Source organism: Bombina bombina, chromosome 6 (genome assembly GCF_027579735.1).
Source record: "Bombina bombina isolate aBomBom1 chromosome 6, aBomBom1.pri, whole genome shotgun sequence".
Classification (NCBI taxonomy): domain Eukaryota; kingdom Metazoa; phylum Chordata; class Amphibia; order Anura; family Bombinatoridae; genus Bombina; species Bombina bombina.
Genome location: NC_069504.1, coordinates 421,734,733 through 421,747,864, shown reverse-complemented (window position 1 = coordinate 421,747,864; position 13,132 = coordinate 421,734,733). Strand labels below are relative to the sequence as shown.

At 42.1% G+C, this 13,132-nt stretch overlaps 1 protein-coding gene across 3 annotated transcripts in view; it reads right to left on the bottom strand.

Annotated features, from left to right (window-relative positions):
* Window positions 1-1,349, bottom strand: part of NR3C1 (nuclear receptor subfamily 3 group C member 1) — a 288,230-nt gene extending 286,881 nt beyond the window's left edge. The window contains exon 1 of one of the 3 annotated variants that reach the window (XM_053717157.1): window positions 1,171-1,349. Coding sequence is in view for 1 of the 3 variants with exons in the window: in XM_053717156.1 (XP_053573131.1) it covers window positions 625-626 (2 nt within the window). In the remaining 2 variants the exon portion in view is untranslated. Of the gene's footprint in view, window positions 1-620; window positions 1,126-1,170 lie in introns of those variants that run through there. The other 2 variants (XM_053717158.1, XM_053717156.1) reach the window with 2 other exon arrangements.
* Window positions 1,350-13,132: the final 11,783 nt, after the last annotated feature.

Below are 13,132 nucleotides of genomic sequence, written 5' to 3'. Positions count from 1 at the left end.
ATCCTTAGAAGCAACCAATTAGACCTCCAATAGGGTTATAACATATTTGAAGTGGTTAACAGCTGCCAACGTGCAGAATATGTGGAAAAAAACGCAAATCTAATATAAGTCATGAAAACTGCAATGTTTGGCAAGTATTTCTTAATGACGTGCAACAAGTAGATTCAGTCCCACCCCTGCTGTCATGAGAGGAAATAAACATCATCTCTTTCAATATGGCAAAAAGCTATTTACGTCAATATCAGACTGATCTTTATTAATATTGCAATTAAATCGGCTGAAGCTGTGGATCCAGAAATACTGGGTTCTAATTTGATTATTTCAGGAATTATTGGCCTGGGTTAGCATTGAATAATGGATCTTAGAATGTTTAGTTTATTTTTGTAATGTGCCATTTTTTTACTGAAACTGATAAAAGTTATTGACTGCATTATCAATAAAGCAATCGCCACAATAAGATATGCAGATTGCATTTTTCTTTAACCTATTGGCTGCCAGAAATAGCTGCAACACATATCAGGCAACCAAAGGGTTACATTAATTATCATTAATAGAGATCAACTGGGCTATGGGTGCACTTATTTCCCAGGTCTCGTGCCACCAAAAGTCAGCTCCCTTACCTACATCTGAGGAGTCCCAGAAAAATGTGTTGCTGTTGCTCTACTCCTTCACTTGCCAAGAATCAACTTCCATTGCGAAAACAGTGTATAAATAAATAACTCATGTGAAGAGCGGACGCAGATAGGAAACGAAGTAAACAGGCTCCAGTGCACGGATACCTCAGTAACAAGCACCTGGCTACCCTCTGTGCACCCAGTTGCCCTTCTTGTCTTCTTTCACTCTGTAACGTCCAACTCTCAGCCACGTTTTGCAGTTCTCACGCCGTCCTTATCATTTGTATCACATTTCTCATTAATATTTAGTTTCTCTCCTAGCTTTCAGTTCCTCCACCTCCTTCTGACCAGTGTCCCTCTTCACCCTCCAGTCTGTTCCCTCCTGTTTGCTGTGCAGTTCCCCTCCACCACCCTCTAGTTTCTCTTCTCGCTCTCTTCAACGTCCCTCCTTCCCAGTTTCTCCTCCTCTCTCCTTCCCCACGTTTGACTTGCCTCCCTCCCTCTCTCCAGTCTAGTTTTGTTTTCCACCCTTCCTCCGTGCTTCTTCCCCACTCACCTTGAGGTGGAGGCCGAGGGTGGTCTCTGTTTTGGCTGCCTGTATCGGCCCTTAGTCTCCGGGCATGTCTGACGTGGAGTTCGCAGCCCCCTGTGAGCCGCGCACACAGCCCAGGCGCCCGCGGGGTTGGGAGCCGCCTATCCCGGACATGCAGGGAGGAGGCGAGGCAAAGGGCGGCCGGCGGAGGGGGCTCTTTGCGTGCAAACAGGAGGAGGCTCAAACAGGCTAGAGAGGGAAGGCCGGGCCGCCGAGCGGGGAACGCTGCAACCTGTTGGCTGCTATCGGCAACTACAGCATTGTTAACCCCTTTACTCTGCTTAACCTACTGCTTCGTGCCCTTTCACTGAGTTTAACAAGCTGCTCCGAGCAAAAGACTGAGCGATTTGGTTACTGGGACCGTTTCAAACCAACCGACAATTAAACCCGGGGTTATAGTTAGTATTGTAAAGTTGTTTTATCAGAATAATTGAATGAGAACAGTTCGTGTGTTATATCATAATCTGCAAGATGCAGTTGTATTTTTCTTGAGTTAAAGTTCGGTTTCCTGTTTTGAGACGCAAAGGCAGCAAGTATGCCTCCCGTCTGTCTTCTGAGGGAAAATTCCTCCTACTCAAATGCCTATCTTTTTGGAGGACCTCCAGACTTTTAACACAAAATCTCAATTTCACGCAACTCACAGACAATCATCTTTTTGTCTATGTGTTTCTTTTATTGCTGCAGGGATCAAAGCTGAAACGCTGCAAGAGTTTGTGTCGTCCTTTGAGCACTTGAATTATTGTGAGTTATGCTCCAGCGAGTCAGTCAGTACATCTTTTGGTACAAGGGTGCTCGTCATGCTGTGACTTTACTGAAGCCTTTCTAATTGTGGGATGTCAGCCAAAAGTCTCACTCTCATATATCCATAACACTCAAGCGAGACAAATCTTCCAATTCTTATGTTATTACAGGAAGCTTATTCAATAAAGCATGAGATAGCTTGTTTCATCTTAATGTATTAGTTTCATAGGACAATAGGATTTTGAGAGATTTGTCTAACTGCAGAATTCTTAATGATGCTTGGAATTTGATCAATCTCAACTGACTGGTGTTAGATAAGGTTGCTTGTTTTGAACATTAGTTCTAAGTTTATTATTTTTGCTCCTATTTTAGGTCAAGGTGCCACATTTTTTGTTACTATTTAGAAGTTTGGCCAAACAATGAGCTGCCATAAATGTTTTGTTTTTTCATGGTATGTGTGGCTATACATTCAATAAAATGGCAAAACCTGTATACACACCAGACTGTAAGGACACTTTTATATGGAAAAAAGCAGGAACATAGTGATATACTTTTTGCTCCAAAAACAAAAGGAACAATGACTTTAGCAGTTGCTTACAGTAAGCAATTGAAGGCTAGAGTTTCATGAAAGACATGCAGATTAAAGGGATTGAAGCCCACGGTTTTTATTTCACGACAGAGCATACATTTGTATTAATTTACTTCTATATATAATTTGCTTCCTTCTCTTGGTGTTCCTTTTCTTTTTAACACATACCTAGGTAGGCTTAGGAGCAGTAATGTAATGCTGGGAGCTAGCTGTTGATTGGTTGCTGCACATATATTCTTGTCATCGGCTCACCCATGTGTTTATCTAGCTACCATTAGTGCATTGTTGCTCCTTCAATAAAGAAAACCAAGAGAATTATGCAAAGTTGATAACCGAAGCAAACTGGAAAGTTGTCTTAAATTGTATGCACTATCTAAGTGGTTCCCAAACTGTGTGGCGCGCCTCCCCAGGGGGGCACCAGTGTTCTTAAGGGTGAGGGCGAGAGCAGGAGCCGAAGTGTTGTTTTTTAATGCATAACATTTCTTTGGCACCTGACTGCTTCCTGAGTGAGTAGCTCTGAGAGTAGTGTGCGCAACATTTTTTGGCGCTTGACTGACTGCCTTCTGAACGTGATTGCGGTGCAGTTAAGATCATTGTGTGGCCCTAAGTACAAATGGCTAGAAGGGAGGACTGTGCCTTGCTACATGTGAAGGAAGGACATCCTGCCAGAAAAAAGTTATATAGTTGCAGCTGTGCTATCACAGAGTGGCTGGAGGATTAGTAATTCCTGTCTGTGCCACACATAAGTGCTGAATTGCTAATCAGGGCTGAATTGGGATACTGGGAAAAATCCTGGTGGGCCGGCAGAGGCTGGGCTGGGGCAGCTGCAGAAGTGTGTGAAGAGCAGAAAAGTTGTGACTGACACCACCAGGCAGACAGTCCAGTAATCCTCCTACTGTGACTTTAGTAGTATAGTGGGCACTGAGAACCAATAAATAGCGAATACCGGCCACCTGGGACTGGGGAGTGCTCAGTGATGTCACGGGCCATACATCGTGCAGTGGCTATACCTGCATACAGCAGCCTCAGTGCGTCCGTCATGGTACTGTGCCAAGTAGAATGTTATGAATGCTTTTCTCATTCTAAAAAGATTGAAATATGTAGATGTAAACTCTCATCCATATGTATAGCATGTTTAAATTATTTTAAGTTTTAAATATAGTTTTTAGAAGTGCTGTGTTTTTTACAAATTATTTCTGACCTTTTGGTGGGATAGTTAGACTGACAAAGTGTTTATGAGATGAGAAAGCTATCCCTTTGTAGTTTTATTAATGTATGCTCTTCAAATTTACATTTTTCTACACACTGTAGTTTCAATGTTTTGCAAATGTTCCTCTTAGACCTGAACTGACCCAAAATTTCATCTTAAATTAATCTTCTGCACTCTCCCACCAAGGGGCTATAACCTATAGGGTGAAGTACAGATATAGCACCCCCAACACTCAAAGGGTTAACTGCCATATGAAATATTGCATTTTACACTATTAAAGGGACACAAAACCCATTTTTCTTTCTTTCATGATTCAGATAGAGCATGCCATTTTAAGCAACTTTCTAGTTTACTCCTATTATCAATTTGTCTTTGTTCTTTTGCTATCTTTATTAAAAAGCAGGAATGTGATGCATAGGAGACGGCCCATTTTTGTTTGAGAACCTGGGTTATGCTTGCTTATTGGTGGGTAAATGTAATCCTCCAATAAGCAAGTGCTATCTATGGTGCTGAACCTAAAATGGGCTGACTGCTAAGATTTACATGCCTGCTTTTAAAATAAAGATAGCAAGAGAACGAAGAAAAAATGATAATAGGAGTAAATTAGAAAGTTACTTAAAATGTCATGCTCTATCTGAATCCTGAAAGAAAAAAATTGGGTTCAGTGTCCCTTTAAATTTGCTTAATCTGTTACTGAATCTGTTGGAATGACCTCAGTGGGATTACTGGGTGGATCTATAAGGAGGGATATGGTCGGATCTGTAAGGGGGAGATGGGCGGTGATGTAAACAGCGATGCGGCTACGGAAATAGCCGAGCGGCAGGGGAGACAGTTCTTCAAGGGGAAGCTCATTTTCTAGTATGACAAAGGGTTTATAGCAAGGTAACTAGATACTCTACAGGGTTATCCTAGGTTGCCAGTTAGATTTATAGGTAGTGGTCCAAACTTCCCAAATTAATACAAATAGATCTAGTTTGTTTAATACAAAGAAGACATTGCTCTCCATAGAGTTAATATAGGCCTTGATGTCTAAAATTGAGTTCCAACCTGGAGGGCTTTCTTTTTTTTTTTTCAGGCTCTTGCTATAGCTAGCTTTACAGCAAAAAATAGGAAAATGCAAAGGTAGCTTTGGTGTTTCAGGAGGGGGTGTAACCCTAAGCGTAGTAACGCTGCTTGGGGGCTTTTGGTACCTGAATACCAAGCCAGGCCAGGGTCAAGAAAGCCGTATTCCATGTCGACTTATGTTTGGGAAAACTCCACCATACATGCAAAGAGTCACCTGGAAGTCCGCACAACCTCCAGCAAAGAGGCGTGGGGATTAGGTGTAGTTTAAATAATCTCACGGGCACAAAATACTAGTGAGAGTAATTTGTAAAACGCCTCAAAGAGAGTCATTCAGTGTTTGGCCTTGGAGGTAAGGTCAAAGGACCTGGACCACGTTTGTGGCGTGAGAGTTGCGTAGAATGTCTTCCCATTTTAAGATATGAGAGGCTTCGAGGTCAGGAACAGCCCCATCCATAAGAAGGTAATGCTGAGACCTAGGCTTGTGTAGTTTCCCACCTCTCTGCCACCTGGCTTCCCAGGTGGCCAAGGGACGGGAAGACGTTGTTAGCGCTGCAGAATCTGTTGGCGCTCTATAAATAACCGATAATAATAATAAAAAGCCCCAGGATCTTAGGATACTCTTAAATCTAGTGTATTCAAACTGCAGTCTGGGGGGAACAGCCTGTGATCCAGCTATATGGGACGACAAGGGGATATCATCTGAGGGATTACCCCACGAATAGATTTGTCTTGGTGGGATTCAGTTTATAATAGGACATGTCCCTGAATAGTTTTAACAGGGGCAATAGAGATGGGACAGTATCTTTGGGAGAGGAGGAAAATATTGTGATATCGTCCGCAAAGAGTGCAATCTTGTGTGAGGTGCCATGTAACATGATTCCTTGGAGGGTGGGCTCCTAACGAATCCGTTTGGCCAGGGGTTCTATAGCAAGGGCAAACAGTAGGGGCGACAGGGGACAACCCTGCCTTGTGCCATTTGTAAGCGGGAAAGGTTCCGAGTAGAATCCCAGGCCTCTGACTCTATCCGTGGGGTGTGAATATGGGGCTTGGATATGGGTTTGTGTTTCTTTTGGAAAGTTAAAAAATCTCCAGTACCTCCCACAAATATTCCCACCTAACCCGGTCAAATGTCTTCTTGGCATCTAGTGAGATGACCGAGAAGGGTTTGTTAAGTCTAGTAGCCTCCATTACTATATTGAGTAGGCATCTGGTGTTGTCAGGACCCTCGCGGTTAGGTATAAAACCAACCTGATCCTCATTGATTAGATTGGGGAGTTGGAGTGAAATGCGGTTAGCTAAAATTTTGGAGTAAATTTTAATATCGGTATTGATGAGAGAGATGGACCTGTAACTAGGGCACAAGAAAGGGTCTTTACCTGGTTTCGGAATAGTAATAATGGTGGTCTCCACAAATTCCTTGCGAAAGGAGCCCTGGAGGCCAGCAAGGTGATACAGGCGTTGGAGTAACGGAGTAAGTTCCAGGCTATAGGTTTTGTAGAATAGTGATGGGAAACCATCCGAGCCTGGTGCCATAATGGGCTTGAGATGTTGGATAACTTGCTTAATTTCCTGTATCGTTATGGGGTCCCTGAGGGAATCCTGTTGTTTCTCAGTGAGAGTGGGGAGTTTAAGCTTCTTGAGGATTTGCTGTATATTAACGCTAGGTATATGGTCAAGCAATTCTAAAGTTTATATATTGTATATTGCCTCATAGTATGAGGTGAACAGGGAGCCTATTCGACTGGGTAAGGTTGTAGCTTCACCCTTGTGTCTCAGGGATTGTATGTGGGATATGCTTTCTTTATTTTGGATTCTATTTGCGAGCAGGGTATCACCTTGTTGCCCTTATAGTAGAATAGCTGTTAAACTTTTAACATTTGCTGTTGTGTACGTTTTAATTCTAAAATACAAATGAGTTTTTAGGTCTCTAATTGCCTTAGTTTGTACTGCAGTGGGGGAGATGTTCTGTTCATTTTCTTGAGGTTTTTTAGCTTGCTGAAAGCTTGGGATAAGGGTAACCCTAGGGCCTTTCTAATATTAGCTTGCTTGTTAATCCTCTGATTGAAACTTTGAGAACACGCCATAGGGTATTATCAGCAACCGTTTAGTTGTCATTTAACTCAATAAACTCCTATAAGTCTTTCCTCAATGCTTCCCGAAAGGGGATATCTGCTAGCATGTTATTTGGCATAGTCCACGTTGGAGGCCGGGGCTTATTAGGGGATTCACGCAGTATGGATGGAGACCTTTGTAGTATAGTCTGTTTGGGCCTGACTGAAGATGTAGTCCAGTCTGGAGAAGGCTGAATACGAGTGGGAGAAGTGTGTAAAATCTTTGTCTAAGGTGTGGAAAGCCCGCCATGTGTCATAATAACCGAACTTGAGCATGAGCGATCTGACTTTTAGGGAGGTTGCCTCAGTTCTATTGTCTCTAGGGTTGGGTCTGTCTGATTCTTTTGCCTGGTGAATTTAGGCCCCTAACATTATGTGTGAGGAACTTTAAATTATTCTCCTTAGCCATTACTTAGGATACAAGGTAAGGGCACTGAAAGAGCTTCTAAGAGGGAAGGGATGGGGGTAGGAAATATAGGTAATACCTTCAACATACATCTCAATAAAAGGCATCTGTAAAAACAGTAAGAATATTGTGGTGAAAGTAGTCCACCAAATGGGGCCTGTCAAGCGGAACATTCGGCACTGAGTTACCAAAAGTTAGCTTTAAGGTCAGAGTGGTGTAAACCAAGGTCAGAAAATACATTTAAACTGAAAGAAAAGAATAAATAAGAGCATCAATATTACATACATAATATAGAGGATAACTCTAGCAAACCAAGAACAGTTAATAAGAAGATAACTAACAAATCTGTTCAACTGGAAGAGAGAGACTAACTGAACCATAAGAGAATATTTATCGATCTCTCAGCTGTATCAGAACGGTTCAGTCAAGTTCAGGCCCAAAATAAATCAAGAGACTTTTTCCTGTGAGGAGGATTGTTGTCTTGGCCGTTTTGGTCTTTGCTCTTTAATCTGCCATTCCGGAGCAGATGCTCTGAGCCGAGCCTGAGGGGGTGGTAGAGTAGTGCTCGCAGGTGGGCGTAAGCCCCAAGATTCCAAGAGTTAGAAGCCATGGCCTAGGCTGGTTACAGTGTGATTCTGGTTTTCTTTGGCGATTACTATTTTAATCAGGAAGCCCCATCTGTATTTGACATTTTCTCGTCTTAGGACTTCAGTTATTGGAGAAAACAATCTCCTTTGTTGAAGAGTATGCTGGGAAAGGTCCTGCAATAGTTGGACCTCAAAAAATCTCTTAGATAGAGGTGGCTTATGAAATGCTGCTTGGAGGATCCAGTCTTTCAAGCTGTAACTGTGAAAACAGACAATGACATATCTTGGCTTTTCTGAAGAGATTGATCTGGGCCTAAGAGCTCTGTGACATCTCTCCAGAGTGTTAGGTTGCATTTCAAACGATCCAAGGAGTTCCTTAAATAGGTTGGAGAGAAAGACCTGAATCTCAGGGGGTGTTATCGAGGTATGCCCCTGAAACAAATGTTACTTCTGCCGCTGCGGGACCTGTCCTCCAGGTCAGCTAGTTTAAACTCTAATTGAGCAATCTGGTCAGATAAGCATTCAGAGTATGATAAGAGGCTGGTGTGGTCAGTTGACAGATCATGTTTTCGTTCTAGTGTATTGACACGTTCACCAATCTCTGAGATGAGTTTGCAAAGTTCTTCAGAGCTGCGATGAATCTCCTGTGTTATGGAGTTTATGAAAGTTATCTTGACAATTTACATGCTAACATAGTTAACAAGAGCTAAGCTCCAATGTACACATACTGAGGGTCTAAGGTGCCCACTCTGACCTTCCCGCCATCTTGCTACCACATTGGATGAGGAAGATCCTCTTTGAAAGCCACAAAAACCAGGTGGTAGGTAAAACCCGATCTAGGAGCAAAGTGGTGTAGACACTACTAGCGTATGAATGGGAGTAAATACAACAAATACACCTGTATAAAAATTCCTGACCCCTAGCCTCTCACCCTGGGTAAAAAGAGAATATAACCGAAAGAAGGGAGAGTGGAGGTGACCCACCCAGCCAAGCTGGGCGGGAGCAGGGAGGTGTACAGATACCAAGCTTATTTAGTAGATGTAGGCAATATCCATACAGTTGTCCCCTAACATATATGCAGTAACCTCAAATAGTTCGAAAAGAAAATTAGTTATACAGGCTTATGTCAGAATATGCAAGACAATGATAAACCCAATACATAGTTTAAGGTTCATACAAGTTAGGTGACACGCAAAAGCAAAATTCTGAAAGATTAATTACTTATATTACAGTACAAGACACTACTCAAGCAGGAATAGCAAATAGTATACCCTTAGAGGGTCCCCTATGACTAGTAATAGGTGGCTACTTGCGTATAGATAGAATCCAGTGCCTTGTGGCATATGTTGTAGGGTTCACTGTGTAGAAGAGGCTTCCCAAGGGTTACCACTCATATAAAGTACAGCATCAAAAGTGCAGTGAACCCCTGTCAATTCACACAGTGGAAATGGTAGTACTGTGTTTCGAGAGGTGGACCGGTAAAAGTATTTATTATCAATATACTATGCTGTCCAGAAGTTTGAATGCTTGAGCTGCTTTATGTATAGCGAGCTTATCACATGGATGGAGTGTGTACACCCTCAGTGAAACTGTAATATTGGGGCCCTATGCGAGTTATACAAGAATGCAGTAGTGTAAGGGTGCAGGCTTAGAGAAACAAGGGTCCCCCTCACACTGTATATGTGTAGTGTGGGGTAGATCACACCATTTAGCAAAAGTCTCAGCATTGTTTCTTCTGTGATTCAGCTGCCTTTTCAAACTTGTGGCCTCCGGTTTTACTAAGAAGGATTTGATCTCGGGTGTGACTGAACTGCAGGGCCAGAGGGCAGGCTCTGGACTCTGAAACCAGCAACCACAGGTCGGATCCTCTGTCTTCAGAAACATAGCCGGTACCCCGTCCCGGATTCCTGCATCAGACAGGCCTTCATTGTTGGAGGAGGGGTCAAGATGGTGCAGTTTGCGCCACTCCGTTAACAGCCGGCCGAATTAGGGCCCCCAGGGGGGAGACAACTAGGAAATCATGTGGGCTCACGGAGCAGCTCTCACCACAACCCGGCAAGCTGGCGTGAGGCTTGGATCCAATGCGGCGTCACCGCTGGACTTTTTGAAATCGCTAGGCCTCAATCATAAACGTTCTTGTGGGGCCAGTTCCCTTGTGCTCTTTTTCACAGGTCACCCACCCTGCAGTAGCAGCAAATATTGCTCTGGAGCGGAGCCCCGACCCTCCGGAGCTACTGTCAGGTTCTTACTCAGGTAGGTTCAGATGTGAGACCTCAGGTGGAGTATAGGCCGTGACTGGAAGTAGTATCGGATGTCTCCAAGTTGTTCAGGGAGTCCTGTTATTCAGGCGACCCAGGTGGCAAAATATAATCTCTGTAGGCCAGTTATGTGGGTATTAGTGGAAAGAGTTGTAATTAACTACCCTTAGATGGGTTTTTAGTTAAACTGTTGTAAAATTAACAGAGCTCTCCTCTAATGCTACTGCACAGCTCGGCAGCTAACTCCGACCCCTCCTACGGCCACTTTTTGATAGCACAGTTGCAGATATAACTTTTTGCTGGCAGAATGCTTGTGATACATTTTTTTATTTTACTGCAGGGTAGGTAAAAGTTAACTCACTAAACGGCAGGAAGATGGACTGGGGACTGGCTGGGTAGTCTTCTCTGGGGACAGTGGATGTGACTGGGGTGCTATTATGTGGTACACATAAATAAATGGATGTATACTGTCTCTGCAAAGGAGGCTAAAATGTTGCTGTTGTATTTTGAGGGTTAAACTTATAGTGGGACCATTTTGGACCCTCTGGGTTGTCATTGCAGCTCTTTGAATAATACTGGGTGACTATCACTGTTTTAGTGACAGGGACCCAGCACGCAAACTTCCAACATATAACCCTTATATAAGTTAACTAAATTTATCTTGTAAAGAAAACGTAGTGACAATTATCTTATCTGAGATTCAAGGCCCTGGTGAGTATGAATGAGGGCAGCATCCAGCGAAGCATAATATTCATGCTGCTTAAAGGGAAATGTTAAAATGAAAATGTTTAATCACTACTGTACATGCACAGCTATGCTTGCCTAGTGATTAAAATTAATGTTGAAATAATTTTTTTTTGTATGTTCTTCAGAGTGTGTTTTTATGTGTGATATTTCTTCAAATTGCCAAATTTCTGCAATTTCAATAAATAAACTACATGCATTTCAATAGGTATTCTTTCTAAAATGTAATAATATCTATAGGAGGGGGGTCATCTTGAAATAGTCACCAAAGGGGATGCCCACTGTGTAAGACTTTGAAAACCCCTGCACTATCTTAATCATAAAAAAAAAAAAAAAAAAATTGGTTTCATATCCTTTTAAGACACAATCATATTATGAAACATCAGTTGCCTGAATGGCAGACGGGTGCTAGTATAAGAGGTACTACAAAGCTAAACCAAATAAGATACAAAAGCCCAGTGAAGTGCAAACTGGGTAACTAGAACAATCGGTAGTGTAATTTTGGCGTAAAGTCCTTTCACAGTTAGTCAAGTTAATTGCAAATAGGCTAAATGGAACAAGAGGTACCGCAATGCTTGAATAATCAGATTAAATATAATCCGTTTAGAAAATTGCCAATACGATTGCTGACTCAAGAGATACTGCGGGAAATGTAGAGTGCTAGGAAACAGTTCCGCAGACACAGCAAAGAAATAACACAGGTATCCTGCCAGCAACATATTTAAAGGGATACTGAACCCAAAAATGTTTTTTCGTGATTCAGAAAGAGCATGAAATTTTAAGCAACTTTCTAATTTACTCCTATTATCAAATTTTTTTCTTTCTCTTGGTATCTTTATTTGAAATGCAAGAATGTAAGTTTAGATGCCGGCCCATTTTTGGTGAACAACCTGGGTTCTTGCTGATTGGTGGATAAATTCATCCACCAATAAAAAAGTGCTGTCCAGAGGTCTGAACCCAAAAAGAAGCTTAGATGCCTTCTTTTTCAAATAAAGATAGCAAGTGAACAAAGAAAAATTGATAATAGGAGTAAATTTGAAAGTTACTTAAAATTGCATGCTCTATCTGAATCACGGAAGAAAAAAATTGGGTTCAGTTTCCCTTTAACTTGTAGCAGTATACAGCAGCCACAATCTAGTTAAGCCAGCAGGTTCGTACACAGGTATTTAACCCCTTGAGTGCTAATGACGGCTCTGAGCCATCACAGAATTTCCCACTCTGGTGCTAATGACGGCTCAGAGCCGTAACTAGCACTCTCCCAATTTGAGAGAGATATGGGGGCTCCAACCCGGCGATCGGTGCTGCATAATGACAGGCATCGCCGGGGCTTCCCGTTTTGCGTGGTGATGTCACGCACAATAACGTGATGACGTCACCATGCAACTTTATTTAACATTAACAATGTTAAATATAGGAGCAGGGGGCATGCTGCTTAGAAGCCTGTATCTCAGGCATCTAAGCAGCTACAGACCCCAAGACCCAAGGTTGGAAAGGTAATCGCCTAACCTTTCCAACAGTGTAAGTCTTGGGGATAAATAAATGAAATAAATAAAAAAAGTAAAAAAAAAAATAGTTTTAAAAATATAAAATAAAAAACCCTTTAAAAAAACCTTAGCACCCAGGTGGGAAAGTGCTTAGCACTCAAAGGGTTAAAGGGACACTGAACCCAAAAAAATTATTTTGTGATTCAGATAGAGCATGACATTTTAAGCAACTTTCTAATTTACTCCTATTATCAATTTTTCTTTATTCTCTTGGTATCTTTATTTGAAATGCAAGAATGTAAGTTTAGATGCCGGCCCTTTTTTGGTGAACAACCTGGGTTGTCCTTGCGGATTGGTGGATAAATTCATCCACCAAAAAAATGCTGTCCAGAGGTCTGAATCAAAAAGAAGGCTTAGATGCCTTTTTCAAATAAAGATAGGACGAGAACGAAGACAAATTGATAATAAGAGTAAATTAGAAAGTTGCTTAAAATCGCATTCTCTATCTGAATCGCAAAAGAAAAAATGTGGGTTCAGTGTCCCTTTAAGTATCTAGAGGTAAGTAGCAACTTCCAATAGGCACAGTCCAGTAGAACAAGCATGGTCATGCACCGATATTAAGGTAGCAAGTAAAGTAACTGATGATCAAGCTAGAGCAGGCAGGGTCATACACGGGTATTAAGGCATAGTTGGCATCCATAGGCATGTCAAGATAAAGCAGCTGGTCATAT